General features: G+C 42.2%; 1 protein-coding gene and 1 long non-coding RNA gene across 7 annotated transcripts in view; both read left to right on the forward strand.

The window, feature by feature from the left end:
* The first annotated feature begins 985 nt into the window (after positions 1 to 985).
* Positions 986 to 13,147, forward strand: part of SIK2 (salt inducible kinase 2) — a 104,192-nt gene continuing 92,030 nt past the window's right edge. For 2 of the 6 annotated variants that reach the window (XM_032788056.2, XM_075073531.1), the window contains exon 1: positions 986 to 1,242. In XM_032788056.2, coding sequence (XP_032643947.2) covers positions 1,066 to 1,242 — 177 coding nt within the window. In that variant the 5' untranslated portion in view covers positions 986 to 1,065. Of the gene's footprint in view, positions 1,243 to 10,279; positions 10,455 to 13,147 lie in introns of those variants that run through there. The other 4 variants (XM_075073529.1, XM_075073530.1, XM_032788052.2 and 1 more) reach the window with 3 other exon arrangements.
* LOC142047899 (uncharacterized) lies at positions 5,152 to 11,049 on the forward strand. The gene is made up of 3 exons (XR_012657210.1): positions 5,152 to 5,253; positions 8,273 to 8,325; positions 10,965 to 11,049. It is a non-coding gene; the product is annotated as an uncharacterized LOC142047899 (long non-coding RNA).

A 13,147-nucleotide genomic window follows, 5' to 3' on the forward strand; every position in this document is an offset into this window, starting at 1 on the left:
TTGCAGTGTGTCGGGGAGGGTTGTCTGGGAACCTAGGGATGGCTCGGGCAGGCTGTGGAGGGGGTGGTGCTGGCACCTACGGCCAGGCTGAGAGTGTGTGTGTGGGGTTGGCTGGAACCTAGGGACGGTTGCCTGGGGTCGTGTGGCTGGGCGGTTTGCTGGGAACCTAGGGCCCGTGCTGTGCCAGTGCAGGTGGGGGTGATGTCTGCGAGCCAAGGCCGTGCCTGTGCATGCAGGGGTGAGGTACTGCGAACTGAAGGCCGTGCTTCGTGGCATTGCAGGGGGTGAGGTACGGCGCAGCTAGGCCGTGCTGTGCATGCAGGGGGTGACGGTACTGCGAGCCTAGGGCCGCTGTGCAGTGCCAGGGGGTGAGTACTGCGAATGAGGGCCGTGCTCAGGTGCAGGGGGTGAGGTATGCGAACTGAGGGGGCTGTGGCAGTGCAAGGGTTGAGGTAACTGCCGAAGCCTTAGGCGCCGGGCTGTGCCAGGTGCAGGGGGTGTGAGGTACACGACGCGAACTGCAGGGCCGTACTGTGCAGTGGCCAGGGGGTGGCCGAACAGGCCAGGCACAGTCAGAGCTAACCCGGACTCGGGGAGGGGCTCTCACTGGCCCCCAGCGTGCGGGGGGGGCGGCTGAGGAGGCGACTCAAGCTGTGGGGTGGGGCTCTCCCCCAGCTTCGAGGAGGCCGTGCGCCGTAGCGCTCGCCTCAACGCCCGGCCCGTGCCCCGGCCCAATGGATCGGCCTCGCCTCCCCCCCGCGCTCTCCCAGCAGCAGGCCGGCGGGAGTGGCCGCTGGGCCGGGGACAGCGGTGAGGGGGGCCGCGCTGCCGGTGGGAGGAGGCGCCCGCAGGAACAGCCCCAGGAGGCCGTTGCCATGCCGGTGGCGGTGCGCTACGGTTGCCATGGACTCTCCTTCCGCTGAGAGCGTCTGCGGAGAGGAGTCTCCGCTGGCAACGTTAGCGCGCCGGAATGACGGCCGGGGGGCTTGCGCGGCGCCTGCACGGCCACAGCAGACCGAGCCCGCCGCCCGCGCGGCCGCCGCCCCCGAGCCCTGCCATGGCAGAATGACGCGAGCCCCGCCGCTGCCGCCGCTGCCCCCCGAGCCGCCCCGGCGGCCCCCCCCGCTGCTGCCCCGCGGGCCCGGGCCCGTCCGCGTCGGGTTCTACGACATCGAGGGCACGCTGGGCAAGGGCAACTTCGCCGTGGTGAAGCTGGGGCGGCACCGGATCACGCGCAGCGAGGTGAGGCGGCCGCGGGGAACCGGGCCTCCCTCGCCCCCCGGGCACCGGCTCGGGCCGGACCCTTCCCCTCCGCCGCCACTACTCCGGACAAGGGCCTGGTACCGCCCCCAGCCCCGCGGGCGGCTGGTTCCGACCCCCGGGAGCTCTGCCCCCCATGGGGGGAACTCTAGGTGTGCCACCCCCGCCCGCCGTTCGCACGGGCACGGCCCGCAGCCGCCTTTGTCCCTGCAGCGGGGCGGGGGATGGAGCCGGGCCCTGCCGCTCCGCCCGCACTGTCCGGCTGCGGCGGCGGGGGGCTCCGCAGAGAAGCGGAGCGCTGGTGGGAAGGAGCTGGCCGGCCAGCCCCGGGACCTCCCCCAGCTCCCGCCGCGCTGCGAACTTCCCCCGGCTCCGCGGGGAGTCCCAGGGCCAAGCCGGAGGGGAGCCCCGCGGGGCGGGGGATACGCCTTGCCCATGCACCGCCCGCACGACGAGGTGTAGATGAGGACGTGTTTTAACGGGGCCAACTTGTGCTGGTGAAAGTGTGTTTGGGCCGCAGAGCGCTTCTTCGGGCTCGGGGCTGTAGCAGCGCGGAGAGCAATACCGACACTAGCCATGAAGCTGCTGTTAGGATAGCCCCTTCATGAGAAACGGCCAGCAGGCAACTGATAACTTGGTCATTGCCAAACACAGAACAGGTTTGCAATGCTTAATTCGTAATGAGCGAGGGGCTGGGGCGCCAACCATTAGGTGCCCTGGCTCAAGCCATTTTTTAAATTTTCAAAACTGATGGGGCAAGCTCTGAGTTGCCTGGGCTATGAACTGCCAACCCTAGAGGTGCTGGGACTGTGCCCTAGCACAAATTAAGCACTGCAGGTTTGACCCCTAAAGGCTACATTGTTCTGTTTTCTGCTGTTAGGTTTGCCATCTATTTAATATCTCCAGATGTGGGGCCAGATTTAGTACTTCAGTTTGAAGAAGAATGATTTCCTCCTATCCCATTCTCTGAATCAGCTTGTCTGGGTACTAAATTAAAAACAGTCACCTTTTCAGAAGTGCAAGTTACCCAAGTTATCAATTAAATACCAGTCTCAGAAAACCATAATTATGGTATGCATCATCTATAATTAAACAGCTATAGTCTACTTGGGTAAAAATGTAATTAAACATATTTTTAAAATATGAGATCTAGAAGCAGCACTTTTGGACATCATGGCTTAACTTTTAAGACATAAGTACTTTCAGTTACTATAGCTGCATTTCAGTTTCTTGCCAATTTTTTGATGATGTCATATTTCCTATTTTAAAAAAACCCTTTTTCTGTGGTGTGATGTGAATGATCCATACAGACAAGGAAACTGATTGAACAAAATGATGTCAAAAGCACGAAGTAAAGAAATGGAAAACTGTAATCTTCCACGTATAGTGATCTTAAGTGGTACAAGTATCAATAGGCAGGAGGCAAAACTATAATTGTTAACTTCAGCTACAATTTTACATTTAGTATTGTTGCAGGGCACATAGTAGTGGTCACTCTTCAAAGTTGTGTGTACAATGTTATTGACCTCTTGAGGTCTCTTCTAGCCCTACATTTCTGTGACTCTGTGAAAATCCCAAGTATTAAAGGAAATTTGATCAAGTTATGGCCTCACTTCTCCAATTGCATGTTAAGGAACTTAGTCAAATAATTTTTAAACCCTTTCCTTGCTACTACTAAATACTCGAGTTTGGAAATTAGAATTTTAAGTAGTGTTCAATTATAGTGTTAATGTTTCACTCACCAGGCGGGAGGTAAAGCTGTTTGTTTACTGGTCTTCAGGCACCATGTCTCAGTGGCATTGCAGTGGCAATCTTAACTTTTTATTGTAATGTAAAAGTTAGATCTCTGAGTTTTGTGAAAATTTAAAATAATCTACACTTTGAGTTTAAACAGCTTGACAATATTGTGTTGTGTACAAGTTGTCAGCTTCAAAAGTGGCTGAAATTAATAGAAGTATGTTCTAAAAACTTTAGAAACGTATTTATATTGACATTTAGTATTTGATTGAATAGGCTTTCTTCTTGGTTAGGGTCATGTATGCTTGCTTGGTCTGGAAGTTGTTTTTATAGTTCACATTGTGAATTACTACTGCCAAGATGGAAATAATTGCAGGAATGTGAATGGCTGGGTGAACTTACTATGACTGACAGTTGTTTTACATGGTGTATTTTAAAATTAAGCTAAAATGAAACCTATATCATATTTTTCCTATAAGTTTTCTAGCAGGGTTTCCCTTTCCAAAGTATTATGGTTAAACCTTGTTGTGCACGTTTGTTTGTTTGTTTGTTTGTTTGTATTTGCATGATCAGTTACTTCCACAACAAGAAATTTATAAACATAGGTAGAACTTCATTGTTGGGTCAGGCAGTAGCAGCAGCTAGCTGAGTTGCAAGGGAGAGGGGCCCTATTGACTTTCACTAATGGTAAAGAGAAGCTCTGACCAAGTACTATTACTGTAAATGATTCAAAGTCAGACCAATGTGAGTTCCACCAACTCTGCTTAGTTACATAGTGGAATTGTATTGAAATGATGCAGATCTTAAAGTTCCTTGTCACAAAATTAATCTAATGTATTTGAAGGGGCCACCAAACTGAAACAGAATGTGTACATAAGAAGAAAATATAGCCCAGAAGGTGGACTATGGCAAACTAGTTCTAAATTGAGTGTGAAATCCTGTAACTGCAACATTAATGTTGCATTTGAACACTGAAGTGAAGAAATGTGAAAGTTAATATAAATGTAGGAACTGCAATGTATTCTCAACCATGGTTGGTGTAGTTCTGTAACCTGCCTTTAAGATCAGTCAGTACTAGATGCTTCAGAGGAGGCAGCTGCATTTTTGATAGGTTCTTGCACACAGCACGGTTGTTGTATCACAGAAATATACTATGATCAGAGAATTCAGTTTATGTTCATGAATATGGACACAGGAGAAGAAGTTATGTGTAGGAGGACATAGGAAAAATCGGAGATGGCAACAAAAATAATTAGAAGCATTGGAAGAGTCATAAGGGAAGCTTGGAAAGATTAGGACTGCTTAGTTTTAGGAGATAAGTAGTGACATGAGGTATAAACGTGAATGGTAGAGAACATCATACTGAATCTGCTGCTTACTGTCTCCTAATATAAGAGGGACACCCTCTGGAATTATAAAAGTAATAAACTTACTGATAAAGGAAATACTCAAATATATAACCAACCTGTGGCTCTCTTTCCTACAAGATATAGGGCATTAAACCTAAAACTCAAATGGTTAGTCATCTGCATATTGATATAAGCTATCGCTCCATGAACTATCGTAAACACTTTTTACTAATCAGTCCACATGGTTCAGGATGTATGTCAGCCACCAGCTGCTTGAACTTGGAAAACCTTCTCCTGTAGGCATGTTATTGCCTAATTGTCCATTACATATGGTTGTATTTTCCTCCAGAGTGGCTTCTCTAGGAGGCAGAATGTTGAACTAGATGAACGGTAGGCTGATCAAGTGTGTGTATGCATGAGACATACTCATAAGTGCACTAGTTTAAAAAACAACAGCCCCCCCTTGTTGTGACCCACCAATTGGTTTATTGCAAACAGATTTAAGGGAAGCTAATATCGTTTAGCTACATTGGAGCAAATCCATGATGTAGAAGCACTCCATTGTTTCCGTGGGGCTTGCACCAGCACAACATATTCCAGACCAGAGTAAGCCATGTTTTACACTATTAAAGTGAGTCTACATAGGGAGCTTGCATCAGGGTAACTACACTCGTGCAAATATCTCTAACCTAGGCAGGGCCTAAGACTTTAGGTTGACCTGTGTAACCTAAATGGCAGCTGCAAAAGAGAAAATCTGGATTTGTGCCTTTTTTTGCTGTGTCTCTTATAGGTCTGAAGGATATTCAGCATTTTCCTTACATTAGAAGTTTAAGTCGTCTTTTTCTGGAGGACTGTAACGGTAGAATCAAAACTAAATAAAAATTGAATTAATCTTGAGAAATTAAAAGTAAGGATTATTAGTCAGACTTCTTTTCATTTGATATCTGTTTAAATTTAGATGCCTGGCAGTTTCAGTTCCCTGCCCTTTTAGTTGAAGGCAGAGAAGGCTCCCCCTCCAATTCTCTAGTCCTCTAGCAAAAACAAGGAAGGAAAGACTGAGTATTCCTCATATTTTGAAACAAGATTTCAAATAGGTTTTAGGCTTTTATGCATCTTAAAAGCAGTGGGGGGTAGGGAGGTGTAGACCATTTTTACCCCTTTTCAGGTCACCTTTAAGTTGATTTAAAGCATTTATTACTCTTAATCATGAAAGTTGTGTGTGGTAGTGAGGAGAGTGTGCCAAATACACAGTGATTTGCAACCTAACTGTAGGTGTATGCTAGAATCATGTGACTTGCATAATTGTACTTAATTTGGTGTGTGCTGTGGGTGGTGGTATGTGTTGCCATAGATAGAGGTTGACCATGCTAGAGAAATGCGAATTCAGTCATGTACCAGGTAAACTTTTATGCAGTATACTGGAAAGATTAGTGCTATGTTATGACATTTCTGGAAAATGTTAGTGATTGCTACTGAGCTGTATATTCAGTTTTACTGAGAGAGATTTCATACTTCAACAGTTTTCATGCAAAAATGTAAAATTAAAACCTTTACTGCAGCCAGAAGCAGCATCTCCAATTTGAACTAAATAGGATTTGACCCACGTTTTGTTTTAATCAAGACACTTAAGATTGCTGGTGAAAAAGAGCTCAGTGCTAAGTGCAACTTCAGATTTATGTGTAATTGCATAGTATTTCTTAGTGATTTTTCTCTAAACCTTCAGATCGAACAAAGGGCAAAAAAATTCATTATTAAAAAAGGCTGAGGTATCTAATCTACCTTTAAACATTTGAAACAGAGAAGCCAGATGTCTGTAATACTCTGTTTCAGGTTAAGAAAATATTGACGCATATATTACAATGTCATTCCTGATATAAAACCTCAACCTGTATTAGAGAATAGACAACAAAATATTTCTGTAATTAGCACCACCTCTTACTGCATCTTTATTTCAGAAAAACTGTTAGCACTTAGCTAGCTATAGCAAGAGAGTACACACTACATTTTATTCAGTTCATTATCATTAATGTTTTTATAAAGTCTCTGGATGAACTAGAAATACAAAGTGTTTAATATTTATTAGTCTACATTATTTGATATAAATGCTTTTTGTGTTGCCAATACGTAGCTACTCATGGTCAGTAAGAGTACCACACGTGGGATTATTTCAGAAATTCAAAAAAATGAACTAGCATCTAGCTAAATAAAAAATTGACACTTGTATAATTACATTTTAGATCAAAGAGACAGTGTGGCAACTGTCATGTTGAGTGATCTGTATACTGAAAATCTTGATTTTTAAATATTTGACTGAATCAAGAATGTGTTTATGGATTTTTAACAGGTTGACAGAGTTCATCTGTTGACCTACCCTCATAGCAGGTGACAGAACACTGTATAAAGCGCTGAAGTTTGCTTAACTCATTTTGTGGGGCCAGCGTTTTAACTCCATCTGGAATGAAAAGGAAAATACTAAGGGATTCTCTGGAAAGAGAGAGCATTAGAGCAGAGAGGCCTTGAAGGGAACCCCTAGGGACAACCAGTGGTAAGAAGAAAACTAAATAGTGAAGTTCATTTTTTTTTGTTTTGTTTTGTTAGTAATAATAACTAAACCACTGGACAGAGGAGGGTTTGGATGCTAATTCGGCGTCTGTCTGTTTTGCGAACTGCCCATTCAGCTTTATACCAGAGTTCACCTAATACAGATGAATAACTTGCCTATTAGTCTAATTGTAAAGAGTGTAATTGCATTTTTAAACACAAAGTTAGGCCTTTGTAAATGTAGATCTAACCAAGAAAGTTGTTACCAAGTATTACATTTTAAGTGACCAAAACTGATTTTTTTGGAACTTGTTTGGATCATGTCATATGGAGATATGAACTTACATAACAAGTTCACTTATGTAAGTTCAAGTCTTGATGACATTAAAAGAACATTCTTGCTCTTAATGCGATAAGACTTTTATAAACACATTTTCAGATTTCACAGGAAGTGTTGGCTTGTCAGGTTCTTCGACACAGTACTGTACCTGAATACACTACATGCAAATACCTGTGTCACATTTAGTTTTCAAGTTACGTAGCTGTAAGTGCAGGGTTATTAGAGCAATAATGTTAAGTTATAGTGATAAAATTTTTGCAATAAACAGCTATTTGATAGTGTGGGAAATGTAGAACTCTAGTACAATAGACTCTCTTTGATGAGATTGTGTGGCATACTGGTCTCTAATGCAAATGCATTTTTCTTTAGACTCTGAGACTGATTTTTAGTATGAGAAGGCTAATGTTATTTGGAAGCCATTAGAACAGATTTTCTTGGGATTTACACTGAAACGTTTGACTTGAGGACTGAATTTCTTGGAGCTGTATGGCTTCCTGAGCTTCAAATGAAGGAATTATTTTCACAGTCTTTTCACCATCTTCTAAATGTAGACAGATTGTATTGTTAGGAGTTTTTTAAACATCTGCAGCATGTCCTCTCAATGGGGAACATTTGGAAAAGGAGAAAGTGGCAGAAAACCACAAAGAAAGCACATTAATTTAACATTAAACTATAATAAATGTTACAGCAGGACTCAATTCTACAACTCGCTTTTTACATGCTCAGTTTTCTGAAGATTCTCTCTCGGGGATGAAACTCCACATGGTTGGTCCCAGATCAGATATTATTTTTGTTTTCTAGTTGGTTCAAATACCAGAAGGGAATTTGCTAAGTAAATGTGAAAAAAGCTTTTTCAATTTTAAGTAATTTTTTAAATAACTTCAGTCAGCAATATGGCAAAACTATAATTATACATTTACTCTTGAAATAATAGAAGCATCTGGTATAGATTAACTGTTAGTGAGATTACAGGTAAACGAAGACCCTTTCTATCCTCTCACAACTCATTTGTTCTTTTTTTCCCTTTCTTTCTTTCTTAAGCTAGGTCTGACTAAGGAATTAGGTCCTTTATGATTTGCAAGACAACTCAGCTGAATTGTATCTTTTAAAAACTTTGTTTTGGGCATGCATTTTTGCTAACCTTGGGAGCTGGTAACTGCCTAACATACGTGGAGAAAGTTGTCAACATAGGAAATTTTTATAGACAGACTTGAAAGCAGAAACATTCTTCATTGAAATATTTATGTTCCTTCAGTGTTTTATAATCTCTGTAGAGAGTCTATATTCAAATACAGGAGCAAATTGTGGAAATGCCAAACTCTATTGGAAAAACCAGCAGAGCTTGTATACTTTAAGTTCACTTTTTCAATTCAAGGAACTTACACGCTTCACTGCAAGAACTTGTAATTGCAAGCCATATAAATACTAGAGTTTTTTTCCTGGCGGAGGGGAGGAATGGAAATGCAAAATACAAAAGTGTATATTAAAGAGTGACTGCATTTTGGATGAACTTAAAAAGATGAAGTAAGAGCCTAGGAAGGCAGAGTTTTGCTGCTTCCTTACTTCAGGTTGTCCAGAACGCTGCTACGGATACTAAAGGCAGGTCTTCACTACCCGCTGGAACGGCAGGTAGTGATCTATCTATCGGACGTCAATTTATCAAGTCTAGTGTAGACGCAATAAAATTGATCCCCGATTGCGATCTCCGTCAACTCTGGAACTCCAGCTCGGGAGAAGTGGAAGCGGAGTTCATGGAGCAGCAGCAGTTGGCTCACCGCCGTCCTCATGGCCAGGTAAGTTGACCTAAGATATGTTGACTTCAGCTATGCTATTCACGTAGCTGAAATGGTGTATCTTAGGTCGACCCTGCCGGCTAGTGTAGACCTGAGCTTAGTGTGCTCTATCACTTTGACTGTGCTCCACTACAGCACCCTTTACTGGCCTTCTCTCACCTTTCATATCAGATATAAGCACTCTCCTCCTTGAATCCCTACACAACTTCACTCCTGCCAGCCTCTCTACATTAGTCTTGTCACACAGAAGAGTCAGGCAAGCAACAAGAGAAAGTTATTTTAGTTGTTATTAAAGGGAGCCTCATAAAAGGAAAGAGGAAGAGAATGAGGTAAAAGTGTGCAGTGGTTCAAGTGTAAGGCAAAAGTAAATGGGCTAGAATAACGAAAGGAAAGAACAGAGGAAATGGAAAGTGCTCAGGAATTCCTTTGTGGATAAAGCTTCTGCAATCTGTGCATCTACTAAGGAACAGAGTTAGAGTAAGGGGTTAGTGTGAATAAATGAAGTAAGAGGCAAGACTTGCTGTGTAAGACACCATGTACAGGGGAGGTCTGAAGAGATGAGGCTGTTAATGTAAGTAATGGGAAAATTAAAAATTGATCATACAAACAATTGAGAGAAGGTGGTTGGCTTCTTGAATTAGGCTTGTCTGGTGAGTGATTACACTTAGATTCTACTTCTCTAATAAACTAATATAAATCCTCTTGGCTTACCTAAAACAGGCGATCTGTTACTCTGACAGGATCTGGATAAAGTGAAATATCAGTTTGGGGTAAGGATCACCCTAGAAATTTTGAGTAACTTTTTAAGTGAAAAGTAATAGTTTCCATTCTTTTTATTGAGAGAGGAAGCTGAGTGGTGCTCGAAACAGGGCTCCACCCAGAGCACACCTGCCTTGTTAAGTTAAGAAAATATAATAGGCCAATTCCAGTGTCTGCTTGATATTGCTTTTTCGGTGAGCTACTATAAAGTAAATGAGAGAAAGTGGGGAAATGTGATATAAGGAATAACTTTTTAAAGCAAATATTTCCTAAGATGTTTGTAAGAATTTTTGTTTCTATTTTTGGTGTCTGTTTTTGGTTATTATAATTTTCTGGGAAACTTGTTTTATAGGTTGACGAAATTGTGCCTGCATAAACTTGTTCACAAATCAGTTTTATTGGCAGTAAAGAGAAATTGTGGAGGGAGAGTCTTAATTTTTTTTTAACAGACTGAATTCTTGTTTACATACTTGTTTATTCCTACATCATGTATGTTCACACCAAAAAAGGGAATTTGCTTACCACTCTGCTTTTGTATGTGACCAAGAAGTGAACTACAGAGTGCATGAACAATAAGAATGGCCATACTAGGTCAGACCAAAGGTCCATCCAGCCCCGTATCCTGTCTACAGACATGGCCAATGCCAGGTGCTTCAGAGGGAGCAAACCTAAAAGGTAACGATCGAGTGATCTCTCTTCTGCTATCCATCTCCACCCTTTGAGAAACAGAGGCTAGGAACACCATTCCTTACCTATCTTGGCTAATAGCCATTAATGGACTTAACCTCCATGAATTTATCTAGTTCTCTTTTAAACCCTGATATAGCCTAGCCTTCACAACCTCCTCAGACAAAGAGTTCCACAGGTTGACTGTGCGCTGTGTGAAGAAGAACTTCCTTTTATTTGTTGTAAACCTGCTACCCATTAATTTCATTTGGTGGCCCCTAGTTCTTACATTATGGGAACAAGTAAATAACTTTTCCTTATTCACTTTCTCCACACCGCTCATGATTTTATATACCTCTATCATATCCACCCATAGTCACCTCAAGAAGTAATACAGACAGTAACTTAGGCCCTGATCTGGCAAAGACTTACGTGCGTGATTAACTCTGGGTATTTGGGTAGTTCTAATCAAGTGAAATGCATACATTTTCCTTTCGTCTATCTACTTTATGATTGAAGGCAAGGAGATTAAATTAGTGCCTAATTTAAGACCAGTCGCAACAAATGGGTGTGAAGTCATCGGAAGGAGGAGAATGACGGTAAATTGAAAGTAGTGACATAGACTAGTTATGTATGTATTTAGATAGTTCTGCATCCTTTAGGGTTGTTTTTAATTGAGTTACAAATCAATGAAATAGAGATCCCCACTAGCCATCTTCCTAGCCATTGTCAGATGGTAGTGGTAGTAGTATTTATTATTTGTATTACGGTAGCATGTAGGAGCCCCAGTCATGGACCAGGATCCCCTTGTGCTAGGCGCTTTATGAACAAATCAAAAAGACAGCCTTTGTTATTGTTTTCCATACACATCACAGTAGAAATGGGTCTTCAGGAGGGATGTGAAGGTGCACATGTTAGAGGCATTATGGAATAGTTCAGGATGAGTCTTCTATGCATGAAGATTAATCTGGAAGAAGTGGACAAACAGGCAGTCAAGACTGACTTTGTTAGTGTGGTAATGCAGCAAGATGTAAGTGCAGATACAAGTGCAGGATAGAGTTGTAAAGGGCTATCAAGGTGAGATAACAGAGGAGGGATTCAGGGAGTATCATGTCTCTAACAGTGGCTAGTTAGTACCACGTGCTAGAGCATGTATTTATATTGCTAGATAGGATCAAAGACATACTAGGAACTATTGATATCCTCATTATTCATGTAAAGGCTCTTTTTAAAATTATACTAAGTTCTTGGTTTCAGATTATTACCCTGTTTATTAAATTTATCAATTTAATTGGATGCTGTACTTGTACTATGAGAAATACAATTCAGGTGTTTCTGTTTTACCCTCTTGCTTTCTATGTGGCTACTTATATGATCCCCATCACTGTGACAGCTGAGCACGTTCCAAGTTTTTAAAAATGCATCTCTGTCTCCCCCTTCCCACTCAGCAGGATAAATCACTTCATTCATTCATAGAATCATAGGACTGGAAGGGACCTCTAGAGGTCATCAAGTCCAGTCCGCTGCACTTGTAGCAGGATTAAGTATTATATAATTATTTATGTTTTGTTTGTTAAGTGGTGGGGTGGTCAGGTATCTGTATATGAAGAGGTTTATTGAGAGGAAAACCAAGTCAACTGAGTTTAGTAATTAATTCTTAATGCAGTGATGCTCTTGATCATTCTTATTCCGGTAGTGAGGTTCACTTCCTGTGTATTGAAATGAATCCAAGTTAGGTGTCTGCATATCTTTGAAGACCTATGTATTTCTTGTGCTTGTCAGCCATTCCCTATAGTTAAAAAAGTTGTGGTTCCTGGGAAATGCATCTATAGTTGTAGGTCGTAGTTATAGGGGAGTTGTAACATCTCAGGTTGATGGGTCCAGTCCTGTTGAAGATAGTGAATATTAGGACTGATGTACCTTTCCTGTACCAGTCTTTTATAAACTTTCCTGTATTCTTTCTTTTCCTATGGAAGTCTTTCAGTGGCTCTGATTGTTGTTGCCTATCTCTGCACTTTTGACATGCTATTCAAGATGAGACATACTGTTGATCTGTTTAATATTCTCAGTATTTTCTCTTGCATTCTTTATAGCGCACATTTTGTTTCCTTTTTTGGTGAAATTGGGAGTCCGTTAAGTATAGTTCTGTGTAACTCACTTCCCAGTATTGACTGGGAATGAGGTCAGTAGGACCTCAAACTAGCTTCTAAATAATATGGACTCTGTTTGCTCTGTGTAACTGACATGAGTTTCCCTGCAGAGATTTTACACTTTCTCAACAGGTTAATTACAGACATCCTTATATCTAGAACGTTAAGCACAGTGAAATAAAAATCCTTAACATTCCGAATTGCATTAGTTAAGTATGTTTTGATTGCATGTGCTGAGTCAAGAACTTGAGTTCAAAACTTGATTTAAAATTTGTGGGTGAAATCCTGGCTGCCTGGAACAACTTATGCACATGCTTAATTCCATGCACATAAGTATTTGCAGTATTGCTCTGGGGTAGCAAAGCAAGCTGCATTTGAAGGTTTTACTAGTGTATTTTGCAAATGAAAGAATACTGACTAGTTTTAGTTTGAGAATTTATCATTGCATTGTCCCAAATAGTGACATGGTGCTGCTGCAAGAAGTCTCAGTCAAGCTGTTTCATCCCTCAATATTGCTTCGGGTTCCCAGTCATCAGGCTGCAGTTTCTCCAT

The sequence above is a fragment of the Chelonoidis abingdonii genome, chromosome 18, assembly GCF_003597395.2.
Source record: "Chelonoidis abingdonii isolate Lonesome George chromosome 18, CheloAbing_2.0, whole genome shotgun sequence".
NCBI classification, from domain to species: Eukaryota; Metazoa; Chordata; order Testudines; family Testudinidae; genus Chelonoidis; species Chelonoidis abingdonii.